The sequence below is a fragment of the Aureococcus anophagefferens genome (assembly GCF_000186865.1).
Source record: "Aureococcus anophagefferens unplaced genomic scaffold AURANscaffold_8, whole genome shotgun sequence".
Taxonomy (NCBI): domain Eukaryota; class Pelagophyceae; order Pelagomonadales; family Pelagomonadaceae; genus Aureococcus; species Aureococcus anophagefferens.
In genome coordinates, this window is record NW_008705568.1 from 397513 (window position 1) to 413763 (window position 16251).

The 16251-nt window shown below is 71.5% G+C and overlaps 3 protein-coding genes across 3 annotated transcripts in view; 1 reads left to right on the top strand and 2 right to left on the bottom strand.

The window, feature by feature from the left end:
* The window catches only part of AURANDRAFT_71534 (hypothetical protein), a gene marked incomplete at both ends in the record, with an annotated part of 5714 nt that extends 2695 nt beyond the window's left edge, over nucleotides 1-3019 (bottom strand). Inside the window, 4 exons of the mRNA XM_009038562.1 lie at nucleotides 979-1678; nucleotides 1864-2167; nucleotides 2314-2514; nucleotides 2671-3019. Coding sequence (XP_009036810.1) covers nucleotides 979-1678; nucleotides 1864-2167; nucleotides 2314-2514; nucleotides 2671-2961 — 1496 coding nt within the window. The remainder of the gene's footprint in view (nucleotides 1-978; nucleotides 1679-1863; nucleotides 2168-2313; nucleotides 2515-2670) is intronic.
* A 1999-nt stretch (nucleotides 3020-5018) lies between these two features.
* Nucleotides 5019-10177, top strand: AURANDRAFT_71535 (hypothetical protein; the record flags this gene model as incomplete). Its single annotated transcript, XM_009038261.1, has 6 exons — nucleotides 5019-5512; nucleotides 5663-6458; nucleotides 6643-6716; nucleotides 6884-7341; nucleotides 7535-8193; nucleotides 8261-10177. The coding sequence occupies 6 exons, from the start codon at nucleotides 5019-5021 to the stop codon at nucleotides 10175-10177; spliced, it is 4398 nt and encodes a 1465-aa protein (XP_009036509.1).
* Nucleotides 10178-14252: 4075 nt separating this feature from the next.
* Nucleotides 14253-15226, bottom strand: AURANDRAFT_26010 (hypothetical protein; the record flags this gene model as incomplete). Its single annotated transcript, XM_009038561.1, has 3 exons — nucleotides 14253-14315; nucleotides 14519-14782; nucleotides 15023-15226. Coding segments are annotated over 3 exons (531 nt in total), but the record flags the coding sequence as incomplete, so codon positions are not given.
* Between the last annotated feature and the right edge of the window lie 1025 nt (nucleotides 15227-16251).

Below are 16251 nucleotides of genomic sequence, written 5' to 3' on the forward strand. Positions count from 1 at the left end.
CGCGAGGCGCGCGCGGTGTCGACGGCCGCGGCGTGGCTCGAGATGAGACGGGCGCAGGACGCGGACGCGAGAAGACCGATGCGGCGCGCCGTAGGCGCAGCGTCTCCTATTATTAGAATGTAGAAGTGACGCCTAGGCGCGTCCGCGCGTGTTCCCCCGGCCAGGGCAGAGCGTGGGCAGGGATCGAGAGGCGTCGGTAGAGTTGCTCTTGTGGATATTCTCACGCACGGCGACACGCGCAAAAGTCGCTCGCAAACGACGCATAAAGTCGGCCGGACGGGGGAACCAAGCCCTCGCATAAACGCTCCTAAAACAACCAGCTCCCATGTCCTTCGCCGCCCAGAGAGAGAGAAAACCTCGCCGAGACGTCGACAAGCATGCGAACACGTCCCTCGCCGCCCTCCGCCGACAGCTCCGCAACCGGACAGACCAATCCTTCGACCGGGCCCTCGACGACCGGCGCGCCCTCGTCCGCGCGCGCGCGGGCGCGCGGCGGCTTCCGCCGGCGGACGTCCTCGCGAAGCTCGAGCGCCTCTCGTCGCGCGTCGGCGACGCCGTGGTTAGGAACGCCTTCGTCGCCTGGCGCCGCGAGGCCGTCGCCCCGCGCCGCGCCCTCGCCGTCGCGCTCCTCGACCTCGTGCTCCGTCGCCGCGACCGCGCGCGGCGCCGCGTCGCGTGGCGGCGCCTCCGGCTTCGCGCCGTCGAGGCGCGGCTCCAGGGCGTCGTCGCCCTGGCGCTCTCGAACCGCGCGCTCCTCGCGCGCCGCGGCGTGGTCCAGCGCGTCCTCGTCGGCGTCGCGCCGCGCGCGCTCCGGCGGCGCTTCGACGCGTGGCGCGGCATGAGACTCATTCGCTAAATCGTTGGGGCTGTCCCCCTCTCGAGTCGTCGGGAGCTACACCTCACAAATCCTTACCAGCGTCGTCGTCCGTGCGGCCGCGGCGCGCCCGGGTGGCCGCCTCCGCGCGGCCCTTCGCGGACCTCGCGTAGGCCGGGCTGCCCCGCGCGTCGTCCGGGGCGCCGTAGATCCAGACGCGCTTCGCCTCGCGCGAGAGGAGCTTGAACTCGGGCGTCTGGGCGCCGTAGTGGCGGCGGAAGCGCGTGACGTTGCGGCCGCACGTCTCGAGGTAGGGCTCGCCCGTGGCGGAGACGGCGACGCAGCCGAAGACGTCGACCTTGAGGCCCGGGCCGTCCCAGACCGTCGCGCGCTGGGACCGGGGCCCGGCGAGGTCGCAGACGGCCGTGCCCAGCGAGGTGGACCGCGACGCGGCACTGTCGAGGCACTGGTCCGTGTTCCAGACCTTGAGACCGGCGCAGCACTCGCCCTCGTCGTTCCGGTTCGACCGGTGCCACCAGACGAGACTGTTGCGCCGCCGCTCGAAGACGTCCTTGCACGCGAGCAGCCGCACCGTGTCCCTGGGCTTCGCCGCGGAGCCCCACGTCCGGCCCGCGAGCCCGAGGCAGAGGCCCGACGCCTCGTGGCGGAGCTGGAACGTCTTGGCCGGCAGCACGCCGCCGTCGCGGTAGACGTACTTGAAGCGCCGCAGGTACCACTCGAAGGACGCCGCGGGGGCGCCGTCGTTGCACGTCGCCATGCGCGACTCGATGGCCGTCGCGTTGACGCCGTTGTGCGGCTCCCAGGGCTTGTTGCTCGCCTTGAATTGGACGAAGGGGTCGAAGCCTGTGTGGAAATCAACCACTGGTTTGGGGGGTCCCCACCAAACTTCAGAACTGTCTAGCTCCGTCAAATCGATGTCGATTCGGCTGATTTTTGGACGAATCGATTGCTCTCGTCGAGTTCTCGACTTGCGTCGAAACTTTTAAAATACGCTCACATTGAAGTTGGATTGAAGATTTGAATTCCACACAGGTCGAAGCTGAGGAGCTTCGCGCCGTACCAGCCGCCCATGTGGGCCTTGCCCGCGCGCGCGATGTTCGTCGCCTTGGCATTCGGGGGCACGCGGTACTTGGACCGCGTCGCGGGCTTGGCCGCGTCGCGCCACATGTGCGCGACGTACGACCGGGTCGCGGACACGATCTCGCCGCCGCAGCGCCAGATCCGCAGCGACTGGTCGATGTTCTCGCCGCCCCAGCCGCGCATGGCGTCGTCGTAGCCGCCCGTCTCTTTCCACCAGCGCCGGCTCATCGCCAGCAGCCCGCCGGACATGACCTGCGCCGAAATCGACCGGTGCGCGGGCGGACTCTCTCTCTCGGTCGACCCGAAGCCGATTCGGCTGATTCTTCGACGAATCGATTGCTCTCATAGAAGAGATCGTGTCGAACACATTGAAGTCGGATCTCCACGCGGGACGTGACCGGCACGAACTCCGTGTCGTCCTTGGTCCACTTGAACTCGCCGTCGAACGTCAAATAGCACTTGCTCATGCCCTCGGTGCCGGGCGGCGGCCGGCCGAACTCCGTCCACGTGTCGACGTCCAGATTGGTGATCGTCGGCACGACGACGCGCTTGTAGTTCTTCTCGACGTGGGACACGAAGGGGACCCAGTAGTCGGGCGCCTGCGCGGTCGAAGCGCTCGCGATCGAAGCGCTCGCGCGCGGTCGAAACGACGCCGTTTCGGCTGAATTCTGGACGAGTCGTGTGCTCTCGGCGCGTTCTCATCGAATGTGCGTCGAAACCGTTCGCATACGTGATTTTCGACGCTGGCCGCGCGCGGGTTTCACGTGGCAGTCGAAGAAGACGACGATGCCGCCGCGCGCGGCGTCCGCGCCCGTCTTCTTCGCCCCGATGAGCCCCCGGGGCTCGTCGTGCGTGAAGAAGCGGACCTTGTAGGTGTCCGCGGCGGCGAAGCGCTCGAGGGGCGGGTCCGACGCGTCGTCGACGATGATGATCTCCTCGAGGCGCTCGGCCGGAGTCATCTCCCAGACGCTCTTCGCCGTCCGCTCCATGAACGCGTACTCGTAGGCGCAGGGCAAAACGACGCTCAGCGTGAGGAGGGCGACCATCGCGCCGAGGTCCGGCTGTCTCAGTCGCCCGCGTGCCCGCCCGCACGGCTTTTGCCTTGAGCAGTTTTGAGCGAGCAAAATTTCTTGCCACAGACTTGCACTGACAAAAACCTACAGCAACGCGCCGCCGCACCGTCAACGCCCCCCCTCGAGCCGCGCCGTCAACGCCCCGGAACACGATGCCTTCGTGGGAAGACGTTTGGAAGTCCGTCGGCAAGACGTCGGTCTTCATGCTCTTCTTCGTGTACCACAAGTACTTTAAGTCTTCCGACGGCGACGCGGAGGGGGAGTCGTCGTCGTGGAGCATGCCCAATCTCCCGCCGGAGCTCCTCGGCTTCCTCGCGGCCGTCCTCGCCCTCGGCGGCTTTCGGGTTTTGCGCGGGAACGTCGTTCGCGAGCGCGCGGCCGCGGCGGCGAAGGCCGCTTGACCGCGCGAGGCGAGGAGGCTCGACGGGAGCGCCGCTGGGGGGACGTCTGCGTCAAAGACGACGACAACGCGAAAGCGGGAATAAGGACATACATACGACTGCTTCGCGTCTGGCTCCGCCTCCGCGTCGCCGCCGCGCCGTCGGGCGAGCGCTCCGCAATCAAGCTCCTCCTCCGCACTCGCATCGCGAGAGAACAAACGAGGTCTCGAAAAAAAAAGCACGCTAGCTCGAGAGAACAAAAAGGGGGCCCGTTACTCGGCGACGAAACACTAGCTCGTCGCGGCGGAGAACTCCTCCGCGTCGCCGTCGACCGCGGCGAGGCGCGGCGTCACGTGCGAGAGCGCGCCGGCGACGCAGTTCCAGACCGTCGTCTGGAAGGACGGCGCGATGCTCGCCTTGGACGCCGCGTAGGCCGACGCGACGAGCGACGCGAGCGAGAGCGCGGCGGCTGGAGCGACGACGCCCCAGGCGTCGCGGCGCCGGGGCTCGTCGCCGTCGACGTCGTCGTCGTCGTCGTCCGGCAGGTCGTCGAAGCGGACGCCGTGGACGCCCGCGAGCGCCGCGAGGGACCCGAGCGCCGCCGCGACCGTCGCGCCCAACGCGGCGTTCGCGGCGCCGCGGCGGCAGAGGTCGCGCGCGCGCGGCGACGCCGCGAGCTGGGCCGCCGCGGCGGCCGACGCCGCGCCCGCGGCGAGGGCGAGGCGCGACGCGGGCAGGTTCCGGCGGAGCGTGCGGTGCGCGCGGCGGCCGAAGATCTTCACGAGCATCGGCCACGGGTTGAAGCTCCGCATGAACGTGGCGACGTCCGTCGTCGTCGCGGCGCCGGGCCGCCGGTGCCGCGGGGCGGCGGACGGCGTCCGCGAAGGCCGCCGGGGCGGCGGCTCGACGGGCCGCCAGACGAGCGCGCTGTGGAGCGGCGGCGCGACCCGTAAAAGCCCCGGCGTCGTGACCCAGTCCCTGACCCGCGGCGGCAGCTCCTCGACGAAGGCCGCCTTCTCCTCGGCGTCGAGGGCCCCGAGGGCCGACGCGCAGTGGATGAAGACGCCGAGCCAGTGCTGGAAGTCGACGACGCGCATGGCGGCCTCCGCGGCGTCGAGCGGCGTCGACTCCAGGACCCAGTCGCGCCAGTCCGGCGGCAGGAACGCGATGGGCCCGCCGCGGGCGCGCACGAGGAGCGCGCAGCGGTGACCGACGAGGCCGACGCCCAATAGTACAAGGCAGAGCGGCCGGCACAGGGGCGTCGCCGCCGCGAGCTGGAGGGCCTCGCAGAGGCCCAACAGGAGGACGCCCAGCGCACCGAGGAGCGCGGGGTAGTGGAGCACGCCCACGGAGGACTCGTGCGCGGGGTGCTTGCCCATGGTCGCGCGTGCGGGCGGCGCGGACGGCGGCGACGGCTGTGGTGACGCTGAACGTCGGCCGGAGAGCGTCGCCGCTCTCCGAGGCCGCACCTCCAGGCTCGACCGACGCGTACGGCGCCGCCAGGCTCGCCCGACGCGTGCGGCGCCTCGCGCTCGCGGCCAGCAACGCTAAAAGCACACACTCGCAGTCGTGCCACACCATCACACCACCGCCGCCGTCGTCGCTACGCAACAAACCAAGCTCGCAGGCCCAACACACGACGATAGTAGTATGCCGCTGACGATCACGCACGAGGGCGTGGCCTACGACCTCGACGACGTGGACCTGCAGTGGACGCTGGAGGAGTGCCGCGGCGCGCTCGCGGACGCGAGCGGGTCGCTGCGCATCCTCGACGACGGCGAGTGGAAGCTGCGGCGCGACGGCGAGACCGTCGAGGGCGAGCGCCTGACGCTCGCCGCGCTCGGCGTCGGCCTGCGCGACGCGCTCGAACTGGTCCGCGTCGACGGCGGCAACCGGCCGCCCCGGGCCGCGGCGAAGCCGCTCGCGCCGGCGCCGGACGCGAAAAAAATCACCTGCCGCTTCGACGCGGTCATCGACCTCGACGACGCGCCGCGGACGCTCCCCTACCAGGGCCTGCGCTCGCGGCTCCGCGCGGACGCGGCGAACCGCGAGCTCGCCGCGATCCCCGAGGAGCGGCGGCACGACGCGCTCCGCGCGGTCTACGGCGCGGTCAACGACATGCTCGACGCCGACGCCACGGACCGGTCGCTCACGGTCGGCGACGTCGACGTCACCGTCCTCATCGTCGACGACTAGAGGGGGGGGTGCGTAAAATTACGGCCCAAAGTTGCAGTGCAAAGTGCGCTGCATCATTGCCTCGGGCGCAGCGGCAGCAGCCCCACGATGGATGCGAGGCGGGCGTTCCTCGCCACGGCCGTCGCGTGTGCAGCAGCCCAGCGCTGGTGCGATGCGAACCTCTTCGCGCCGCCGCGGCCGGCGATCGAGCTGCCCATGGAGCTGGCCCACGCCGGCGGCGTCGCAACGCAGACCGTCTTCGAGGTGCGCCGCGGCGACCGCATCGACGACGCGTCGCTCGCGTTCGCGCACGCGTGGCGCCTCGGCGACGCGCAGCTCGAGCGGTTACGCAAGGCCGCCCACGACGCCGTCAAAACCGGCGCCGTCGTGCCGTCCGCGGTCGCGGTCGTCAGCGACGACGGCCGCCACGCCGCGTGGGCGGCCGCCGGCGGCGCCGTCGTCGCGCTCCTGCGGCGCGGCGCGGACCCGCCGGCGGCCTCGGACTGCGCCGCCGCCGCGAGCGCCGGCGCCGCGGGCTTCGGCTTCGTCGACGCGAACGACGGCCTCGGAGGCGCGCTACGAGACGCCGCGGCCGCGGCGCCGCCGGGCGCCGCGGTCGTCGTTTTAGCGGAGGCGCCGGACCCGCCGGCGCCGTCGCTCCAGGCGTGCCTCGCGGCCCACGCGCGCGCGGGCTACGCGCGCGGCGACCCCGGCGGCGCGCTCGTCTTGGCCGCGCCGTCGCCGAACGGCGGCGGCGACGCCGCGCTCGTCTTCCCGCGGGAGCTCCTCGACCGCTGGTGGGCGCCCGTCGCGGCCGCGCCCTGGGCCACCGAACCGGCACCGTCGGACGTCGAGGCGGCGCTCTTCGCCGCGGCGGCCCATCGCGAAGGCGCGTTCCTGCGGGCCTGGGCCTGCGTGGAAATCACCCGCTGGTTTGGGACGTCCCGACCAAACTTCTCTAGCTCGGTCACATCGACGTCGATTCGGCTGATTTTTGGACGAATCGATGGCTCTCGTCGAGTCCTCGAAGCACGGCCGAAGAGTTCGGCTTCAACTACGCGCACATCGAAGTCGGGTGGAAGATTTGAGTTCCGCGCAGGCCTGGGCCCTCGTCGCGGCCGCCGTCGCGGACGAGCGACCGCGGGAGGCAGGGCAGCAAAAGGGTGATTCAACGTCGCTTCAACGTGAGTGTTCCGCGCGCGCGCGTTCCGAAAAAAGCATCCACGCTTCGAGGCCGTTCCGAGAGATGATCGCTCGTCCAAAAATCAGCCAAAACGAGTGGAAAACGGCCGAGATATGAGCCTTTGAAGTTGGGAATTTCGCACCCTTTTGCTGCCCAGGCGGGAGGACGCCGTCGACGAAGGCGAGGCGGGCCCGCTCGCCGTCGACTGCGGCGGGCCCTGCCCCGGGTTCGTCGTCGTCGTCTACCAGCAGGGCCCGTCGGACACGTCGACGTCGGGCACGTTCGCGGATATATCGGCGGCGGTCGTCGCGGGCCTCCGCGGCCTCGGCCTCGCGGCGCGCGCGGAGACCTGCGTCGCGCTCACGGACGGCTGCCGCTTCGCCCTCGACGGCGAGCAGGAGGTCGCCCTCGGCGCGCACAACCTCCAGGCCTACGTCGACGTCGACGCGGACGCGCCCGTCGTTTTAGGGCCGCGGCGGCCGCTCTTCTACGACGAGGCCGCGGTCCTCTACAACTTCGAGTACGTGCCGCCCGACGACCTGGAGACCCTCGCGGCGGGCATGGCACAACTCCAGAACGGCGCCCGCGGCGACGGCGGCCTCACGAACGCGGCCGGTTCCTTCCAGGGCAGCACAAAAGAGCGAAATTCCAAAGGCTCCGATCTCGGCCATGTTCCACTCGTTTCGGCTGATGTTTGGACGAGCGATCATCTCTCGGAGCGCTCTCGAAGCGTGGATGTGTTTTCCGGAACGCGCGCGCGCGGAACACTCACGTTGAAGCGACGTTGAATCTCTCTTGTCCCGCCCAGGTTCCTTCGCGACGGCCGCGACGCTCGAGGTGCTCCGGCGCGCGAACACCGTCTGGGACTACAGCGCGTCCAACGTCCCGAGCCTCGCCGCCCTCGGCATCTCGGCGACGCACGTGCCCCTCGGCGACGCGCCGCCCTGGCGCATACGCCCGGCGCTCGCGGCCGCGGTGTCGGCGAACGCCTCGTCGTCGCTCCCCGTGCTCTTCTACGGGACGCTCACGCGGCACCGCGCGGCGACGCTCGCGGCGATCCGGGCGGGCCCCAACGGCCAGCCCGTGGTCCACGCCAACGCGGCGACGGACGGCACCTTCGGCGCGGCGCTCGACGCGCAGATCGCCGCCGCGGACGTCGTGCTCAACCTCCGCGCGTTCGGCGACCGCGACGACGAGTGGAAGATGCCGCGCCTCGCCAAGCTCTTCGCGAACCGCAAGTTCGTCATCTCCGAGGGGACGTGCGACCCGGGGGGGCAGTGCGAGGCCTACGCGGGCGGCCTCGTCTTCGCGGAGCGCCGCGACCTCAAGGCCGCGGTCGCCTACTACCGCGACCGGCCGGCGGAGCGCGCGGCCATCGCCGACCGCGGCCACGCCCTCTTCGCGACCCGGTCCATGGCCACCGTCCTCCGCGGGCCCGTCCAGGCGCTCCTCGACGGCCGCCGCGGCGTAACTTGAAGAGCACTGTGCATTTGTTTAGGCAGAGCGCGCTATGGAGATGTGCCCTCATGGGTAGCAGAGCATGGACGTCGCCGAGGCGCCGGCCGCCGAGGAGTCGCTGCTCGCGCGCCTCGTCGCCGCCGTCGACATCCGCGGCGTCGGCAGCCTCACGCGCGCGGAGCTCGGCGAAGCCGCGCGGCTCCGCGGGCCTTCATCCAAAAACCTCGACCTCGCCGCGGCGGGCCCCGAGCCCTACGCGCTCGCCGACGCCGCGCGCCTCCTGCGGCCCCTCGGCTGGGAGGCGGCGCGCCTCGAAGAAGACGTCGCGAAGGTCGAACGGTCCGCGGCGGTCTTCCGGTCCCTCGACGCGAGCCAGAGCGGCTTCCTGGAGCTCAAGGAGCTGCGGGCCGCGCTGACGGCGCAGGCGGGCCACGCGCTCCGGCTCGCGGGCCTCGTGTCGACGCTCGACAGCGCGCGCAACGGCAAGGTGTCCTGGCTCGAGTTCCTCGCCGGCGTGACCTCGGAGCGCTTCGGCGAACGGTTCGCGTCCTTCCGCGACTGGGCGCTGGAGACGGCGCCGCTCCACATCTTCAGCGACATCGACATCGACGTCGGCGTCGGCGACGAGGCTTTGAAGGAGCTGAGTTTTCTGGAAAGGCTGCCCTGCTACGTCGTGCAGGCCACGTTCCGGAAACAAGCGCGGCGCAAGGTGCGCCCCGGCGACGCGCGCGAGAGCGACGCGCCCGCGACGGCGCGGGACCTCGCGGCCATCGACGCGAGCGTCCGGCGGGCCCTCCTCTTCGGCGTGTGTTGCGGCGTCGGGGCCGCCCTGCTCGTCGCGTACCTCACCCCGTACTCGCTCGGCGCGCGGCGCCGCGCGCATCTGTTGCTGCTGCGCCTCGCGGCGTCGCTCGTCGTCTCCGGCGTCGAGGTGCTGCTCATCTACGCCTGCTGCGTCGACGTCGCGTGCGCGATCGCGCGCCGCTGCCGCCTCCGGCTCTGGCCGCTGGACTTTGAGCGCGCGCTGACGACGGCGGCGCTCGCGCGCGCGGCGCTGGAGATCCCCCACCCCGTGCGGCCCTGCCTGGGCATCGACCCCATGCGCCACCTCAGCGGCCTGCGGCTCTACGCGGTCCAGCTCCTCTACGCGGGGAAGCGGGGCATCTCGCTGTTCCTGCTGAAGCTGCTCCTGAAGAAGGTCGTGGCGCGCGTCTTCCTCAAGGGCCTCGGGGACCGCGCGGGGCTGGACCTCGCGCTCGTCGTCGCCGTGAACGCGCTCTGGAACCTGCTCATGGTCGCGGGCTGCGTCCGGTCGGCCAAGGTCTGCTGCTTCGGCCTGCCGGCGGCGACGGGCGCGATCCACGCGGCCATCGACCGCCGCGAGACGAGGGCGCGGACGCCGCTGGATCTGGCGACGAAGGAGCTCGCGCTGCGGGCCGCGGCCGCGGCCGCGGTGCCGCGGGGGACCGTCGTCTTCCACCCGAACCACTTCTTCGCGCTCCAGTACCTCGAGCGGCTGCTGGCGGACGACGCCCTCGTGGCCTTCGCGGCGAAACGGCCGCCGGAGCTCGTGGACGACGGCGCGTCGCGCGGCGCGCGGGACCACGCGCGGCTCGCGGTCATGGAGCTCGACGACGAGAACCGCTTCTTCGCGGGTCTCGCCGCCGCGGAGCCGGCGAGCGCGGACCTCGCCCTGGAGCTCTTCGCGGCGATGCTCGTGCTGGACGGCCGCGTCGCCCGGGGCACGCGCGGCGGCAACGCGCGGCGCATGGGCCGGGTCCTCGAGGTCGCGGGCCGGCACGTTCCGCGGAACGACGTCGCGCGGGCCCTGCGCCACTGCGTCGCCGTCTTCACGTCGGGCCTGGGGCTGTGCGCCCGCGACCTCGTCCTCGCCGCGGGCGCCGACGCGGCGGGCCTACCCAGGTGCGAGGCGGCCGAGCCGCGGACCGCGGACGCGCTCCTGGGCTACCTCGCCGTGGACTACTGCTGCTAAAAAACAAACTAGTCGTCGTTACAGGCGCAGAACACGATGCCGCAGGTGAAGGTGCCGTGCTGGCGCTCGCGCTTCCACTTGTCGCACTCGCCGGCGAGGAACTCGATGAGCTTCGCCTGGCGGTTCGCGTAGACGCCGCGGTCGACGTCGACGGGCGCGCCGTGCTCGACGAGCTTGACGTCGCGCCGCAACAACTCGAGGCACTCGTCGACGGCGATGATGCGCGCGTCCGTGTCGTCGGCGGCGATGGTCGGCGCGCGGTCGCTGCGCCCGTGGCCGAAGACGCGCCGCTTCAGGACCTCCGCGCCGCCCGCGTAGGCCCGGGCGAGGTAGGGGTCCGCGCGCCGCGCCTCGCGAAACAACCGCTCGGCCTCGTCGTAGTCGCCGAGGCGCAGCTCCAGGGTCGCGAGCTCCGCCGCGTCGCCCGCGTCGCCGCGCGCGACGAGCTTCTCGAGGGCTCGCACCGCGCCGCCGCGGTCGCCGAGCTGCGCGTAGGCCTCGCTGCGGTTCCGGCAGTGGCGCCGCACCGCCGCGCCGTCGGCCTGGAGCGCCGCGGCGAAGAGGTCCTCGGCGCCCCGGGCGTCGCCGCCGTTGTCGGCGACGACGGACCGGCTGCACTTGAGCGACGCGAAGAGGTCGAGCTGCTGCGGGGTCTTGGGCCGCCCGACCTGCTTCAGCGCGGCCTCGAGGTCCCGCGCGGCGCCGGCGAGGTCGCCGAGGTCGTTCTTGACGCGCGCGACGAGGTGCAGCGTCGCCGGCGTCGGGTGCTTCCCGAGCTTCGACACGAGGAGGGGCAGCAGCTCCTCGGGGTCGCCGCAGAGGGGCGTCTTCTTGCCGCTCTGGAAGAGCATGCCGTCGAGGGCCAGGAGCTGCTTCGAGGGCGGCGCCTTGGCGACGAGGGCCGACATGCTGAACGGGCTGCCCGGGTGCCCAGACGCTCCGGGCTAACAGGCTGCCCAGACTTCTCCGGCGGCACCACCGGCGCGGCGAGATACAGCATCCACCTTGCGAGGCTTGCGTGGCTCCATTTAAATCGTCAGAGGCGCTGATCGTATCCTCGGAAGAAACTGTGGGCGCACTGCTTGAGGCCGCCGCGGCCGCCGCGCGCGCCGACAAACCCGGCGGCGGCCGACGCGCCCGCACCCACCCGAAACCAAAGGACACTCCCAAAGGGCCCGCTTAATTGGCGGGGGACAGCTATGCGCAGAGGGGGGAGCGTGCGGCCGGGCCCCCGGGTTCTTTCGTCCCGGGGGGCCGGAGAGACGCGCGGCGCTTCCGAGGCGGAAGCGGCGCGCTATGGACAGAATGGTATGGACAGGTGTGGTGTGCGTCGTCGACGCATCGCTTCAGCAGGCGGCGGCGCGGCCCGCCTTCTTCGAGAGCGCCTTGCCCTTGCAGCGGAGCGCGGAGGCCGACCGGCGGTTCCGGCGGGCGAAGTCGCGGCGCGCGGCGACGGCGGCCTCGAGCTCCTCGTCGGAGCTCAGCACGCCGTGGCGGTCCTTGACGAGCTCCGCGCGGCGCTGCGCGCGCTTGATGGCGCGCTCGGCCTCGCGGTCCGCGCGGAGCTTCGCCGCGCGCGTGTCGCGCGCCGTCGCGGCCGCGCCGCCGCCGCGGACGGCGAAGTCGCCGGCGAAGCCGCGGAGCGCCGCGTCGACCCAGGAGAGGGACCGCTCCACGAGGCGGCTCACGACGCCGTGGTCCATGAACTCCCACTCCTCGAGCGAATCGCGGTCGTCGCAGTACGAGAGGCCGTCGTCGAACGCGGACGCCTCCTCGCCGGCGTCGACGAGAGAGAAATCGCTCAGGGAGTCGCTGTCGTCGTCGGCCGGGGCGCAACCGTGGGGAGTCGGGCCGCAACCGTGGGGCGCCCGGCCCGACCCGCGGCGCCGGTTGCGGCGCGCGCGGGGCTCCTGCCACGCGTTCTCCTCCTCGACGCTCATGCTTCCGGGGTTTTGCGGCGGGTGAGCGGGGAAGGGTGGTGGTAGGTGTTGTTGCGGCTCTCTAGGAGCTGCTGAACAATGCACTGGTTGCGCTGACAAAAAACGCCGGTGACAGCGTGCGCCGACGTTGAGTGAGTCCGCGTGTTCGGCAGATTTTTTTTGCCATTGCATTGCAGGGTGTTGCACTTCTCTCTCTCTCTCGGGCCGCGGGGTCGCTCGGACCGGGACGCCTGAAGCTAACCGCGCGAAAAACAACATTAGGACCCGCTGTTCAGCAGGCCGCCCATGGCGAACGAGTAGACGGAGATCTCGACGCTGCCCAGGGACCCCTTCTTGAAGAGGAACCGCTGGGGCCGCATGTTGATGCCGAACTCGGAGCACAGGTGCTCGATGCCCTCGCGCTCGCGCTCCTCGCAGGGGACGACGGCGAGCCAGGTCCGCGCGAGCAGCCGCTCCGTGCCGCCGTGGCCCTCGGGCCGCTCGAAGTTGACGACGCACTTGCCGAGGAGCGAGTCGTTGAGGTAGTCGTTCTTCGAGAAGAGGAAGAGCGTCGCGCGCGGCGCCTCGCCGTCCTCGAAGGCGAAGGTCAGGTCCTTGTTCCACACGGGGTTCAGCGTCGACCGCACGGGCGCCGTGACGGACTCCGCGCCGCCGTACTGGCAGACGACGTAGGGGTTCACGGAGCCGTACTCCGCCGCGTGCCCGCCGCCGAAGATCTTCCGCGCGCGGTGCACCGAGACGACGACCTTGCGGTCCGCGGCGTCGGGCACGCCCGGCGCGACGTCGACGGCCCGCGGGCGGCCGAGCGCGCGGCCGTCGTCGGACTCGCCGTCGCTCGGCGGCTCCTCGGTGCACGCGAGCGCGAAGCAGCCCGTCGCGCCGACGACCTCGTTCTCGACAAAGTCGATGGCGATCTGGCGGTCGCGGCGCTTCTTCTTCGACGACTCGCGCCGGTGCGGGCTCCGCGCCTGCTTCTCCGGGTCGAAGAGCTGGATGACCTTCAAATCGTCGTCGTCGCCGCCGCTCCGGCGCCGCGGCTCCGGCGGCGACGCGCGCCGCGGCGGCGTCGCCGCGTAGGCCGGCGGCACGGCCTGCTCCGGCACGGTCGCGCCCGGCGGCGGCGGCGCGAGGAAGGGGATGCCGTCGGGCGGCGGGTCGCTGTCCGTGCCCACGGACCGGTGGCTCACCTGCGACGCGGACGCGGCCGGCGACGTGAGGCGACTCGTCTCCGACGGGCTGCTGCCGTCGTCGCGCTCGTCGCTCGACGACGCCGGCCGCGCCTTCTGGTGGTCCATCATGATCTTGTAGGCGAGGGACGCCGACTTGACCGTGGCCGGGCAGAGGCCCGCCTCGTCGACGACCGCGGCCGGCGACGCGAGCGGCGGCGGCGGCGGCGGCGGCGGCTCGTCGCTCTCCTCCGCCGCGGTTTCCCCATTGTCCGCGTCCGCCGCGGCGTCCTCCTCCGCCGGGACCTCGTCGTCGTCGTCGAAGGCCGGCGCCGCAATGGGCTCCGGCGGCGACGACGACGCGCGCCGGTCCTCGAGCGCCTCCTCCGTCTCGCGCAGGCGCCGCCGCAACGAATCTAGTTCCGCCTCGAGGTGCTGCTCGCGCTCCGACGTCGCCCAGGCGGACGACACGCGGCTCAGCACGCTCAGCTCGCTGTGCTCGTCGCCTAGTAAACTCCGCGGGCTCGCCGCGGCCGGCGGCGGCGGCGGCCGGTCGCTCAGGAGCGGCGGCGGCCGGTCGTTCAGCAGCCCGAGGACGACTTCGTCCTCGTCGATGGACGAGCTCAAAGCCCGGCGCGTCTCCGGCGCGCAGTGCTCCAGCGCGCGCCGCTCCGCGTCCCGCAATTCCCCCAGGTACGCCTGGAGCAGCCGCCGCTCGTTGCGCTCGCCGCACATGGCGAAGATGGCGTCCGTCGCCTTCTGCTTCTCCGACAGGTGCTCGCCGTCGAGGTGGATCGTCCGCATGCGCGCGGCGAACTTGAAGCTGGACAGCGTCTCGGGCGCCGTCGCGAACGCCGGGGACGCCGCGAAGACGAAGAGCACGCGCGCGCCGGGCCCGCCGATGACGTCCTGCATCAAAAACGTGAGCTTCGAGTTCCGGTAGGGCACGTGGCTCCGCTTCTTGTCGATGGCCTCGAAGACGTCGCCCAAAGCGCTCAGCGACCGGTTGATGCACGCGGCCTCCTTGAGCACCTGCGTGGAAATCAAATCTTCGAGCCGACTTCAATGTGAGCGTATGCGACAATTTCGACGCGCGATTTTCAGCCGTGCTTTGAGAGCTTGACGAGAGCGATCGATGTGTCCAAAAATCAGCCGAATCGACTTCGATGTGACCGAGCTCGAGAGGTTTGAAGCGAATAGCCCAACCAGTTGTTGATTTCGGCACGATTCAGCACCTCGCCGGACGCGCCGCTCTTCGCGACGCGCTCGGACCCCGCGAGGTCCACCAACCACAGCCGCCCGCCGCCCGCGGCCTCGACGATGACGACGACGTGGGACCGCGAGGACGTCGCGTTCAGCAACGTCGACGACGTCGCGCGGCGCCGGTTGCCCGCGTCGAAGACGCGCAAGAAGTGGGCCATGTCGCCGATGCCGACCTTGGACACGTCCGGCGCGTGGGCGCCGCCGCCGTCGGGCTTGAGGCGCACGCTGAGCTTCGTCTTCTCGTGCATGGGCGTCGACTGCGTCCTCCGGAGCGGCGCGGTGCCGGAGCCGCGGCGCTGCGCTATTGTCGCGCGGCGCTCCGGCGCGGCCGACGCCCGGCGCTGGGGCCGCTTCGGCGGGAGGCCGCCGCCGACCTCGTCGAGCAGGTCGTAGACCTCCTCGTTGTGCACCTCGAGCATGGACACGCGGAGCGCCGCGTCCTCCGAGGCGTCGCGCTTCAGCGACGCGAGCAGCACCTCCACGGACTGGAAGGCGATGCCGAGCTTCGGCGTCTCGCCGTCCAGATCGCCGACGACCGTGTAGGTCTTGCCGCCGCCCGTGGCGCCGTAGGCGAAGACCGACGCGGAGCAGCCCCGGAGGACCGCGTCCGCGAGATTTTCGATGGACTCGAAGACCTCGTCCTGGGTCGTCTTCGCGTCCCAGACGTCGTCGAACTCGAAGGCCCGCTCCTTGAAGGGCAGGCCCTGGCCCTCGCAGTCGACGACGACCGTGTGGCCCTTGCCCGCCCGTTTCACGAACGCCGCGGACGTCCGCGCCTTCGGGTTCAGCTTCGCGGCGACCTCCGGCGGCGGGCCCCGCGACGCGTCCGTCGGAATCAGCGGCCGGATGCGGCAGACGACCTGGATGCTGCCCAACGCCGCCTGGATTCGAGAAAACCGCTCCCACGCGACCAACCTTTGCCGCTGGCACGCGAGCGGCAGGTCCGCCGTCGGCTCGCCGTTCTCCCCCAAAAAGCCCTCGTGGGCGCCGTTGGCCGCGGACCGGCCGCCGAGCTTCTCCACGTCCTCGAGCTTCGCCTGGGCCTCCTCGATGGAGTCCACGATGTTCGGCGACTCCGCGGCCGCGCCGCGCTGGAGCTCCTGGTAGGCGGCCTTCCGCGCCTGGAGCTGCTCGACGTCCAGCGCCGACTCCACGGCGGGCCGGCCGAAGGGCGCCGCCCGGAAGGCCGCGGCGCGCGCGTGGGCGATCTCCGCGAGCTGGTCGCAGACGGGCGACGCGGCGTCGACCGGCGCGTGGACGATGCAGTACGCGAAGGCCTGGGCCCCCCAGCGGTTCGCGTGGGCGCTCAGGTGCCGCGGCAGCACGTCGAGGCCGTGGGCGACGTGCTCGAACCAGAGGTCGCCGTCGACGTCCAGCAGATCCACGGAGCTCAGCGACGCGCAGACGAGCCGCAGCTCGCCGACGACCGCGTCGCCTGGGCAGCACAAGGGTGATTCAACGTCGCTTCAACGTGAGTGTTCCGCGCGCGCCCGTTCCGGAAAAAGCATCCACGCTTCGAGTCCGTTCCGAGAGATGATCGCTCGTCCAAAAATCAGCCGAAACGAGGGGAAAACGGCCGAGATATGAGGCTTTGAAGTTTGGAATTTCGCTCTCTTGTCCTGCCCTGGGCGTCGCCCTCGCTCACGCGGAGCCGCGCGGCCACGAGCGTGCCGCTCGCGGCGCCCCGCGCCAGCGCGTCGCGCGC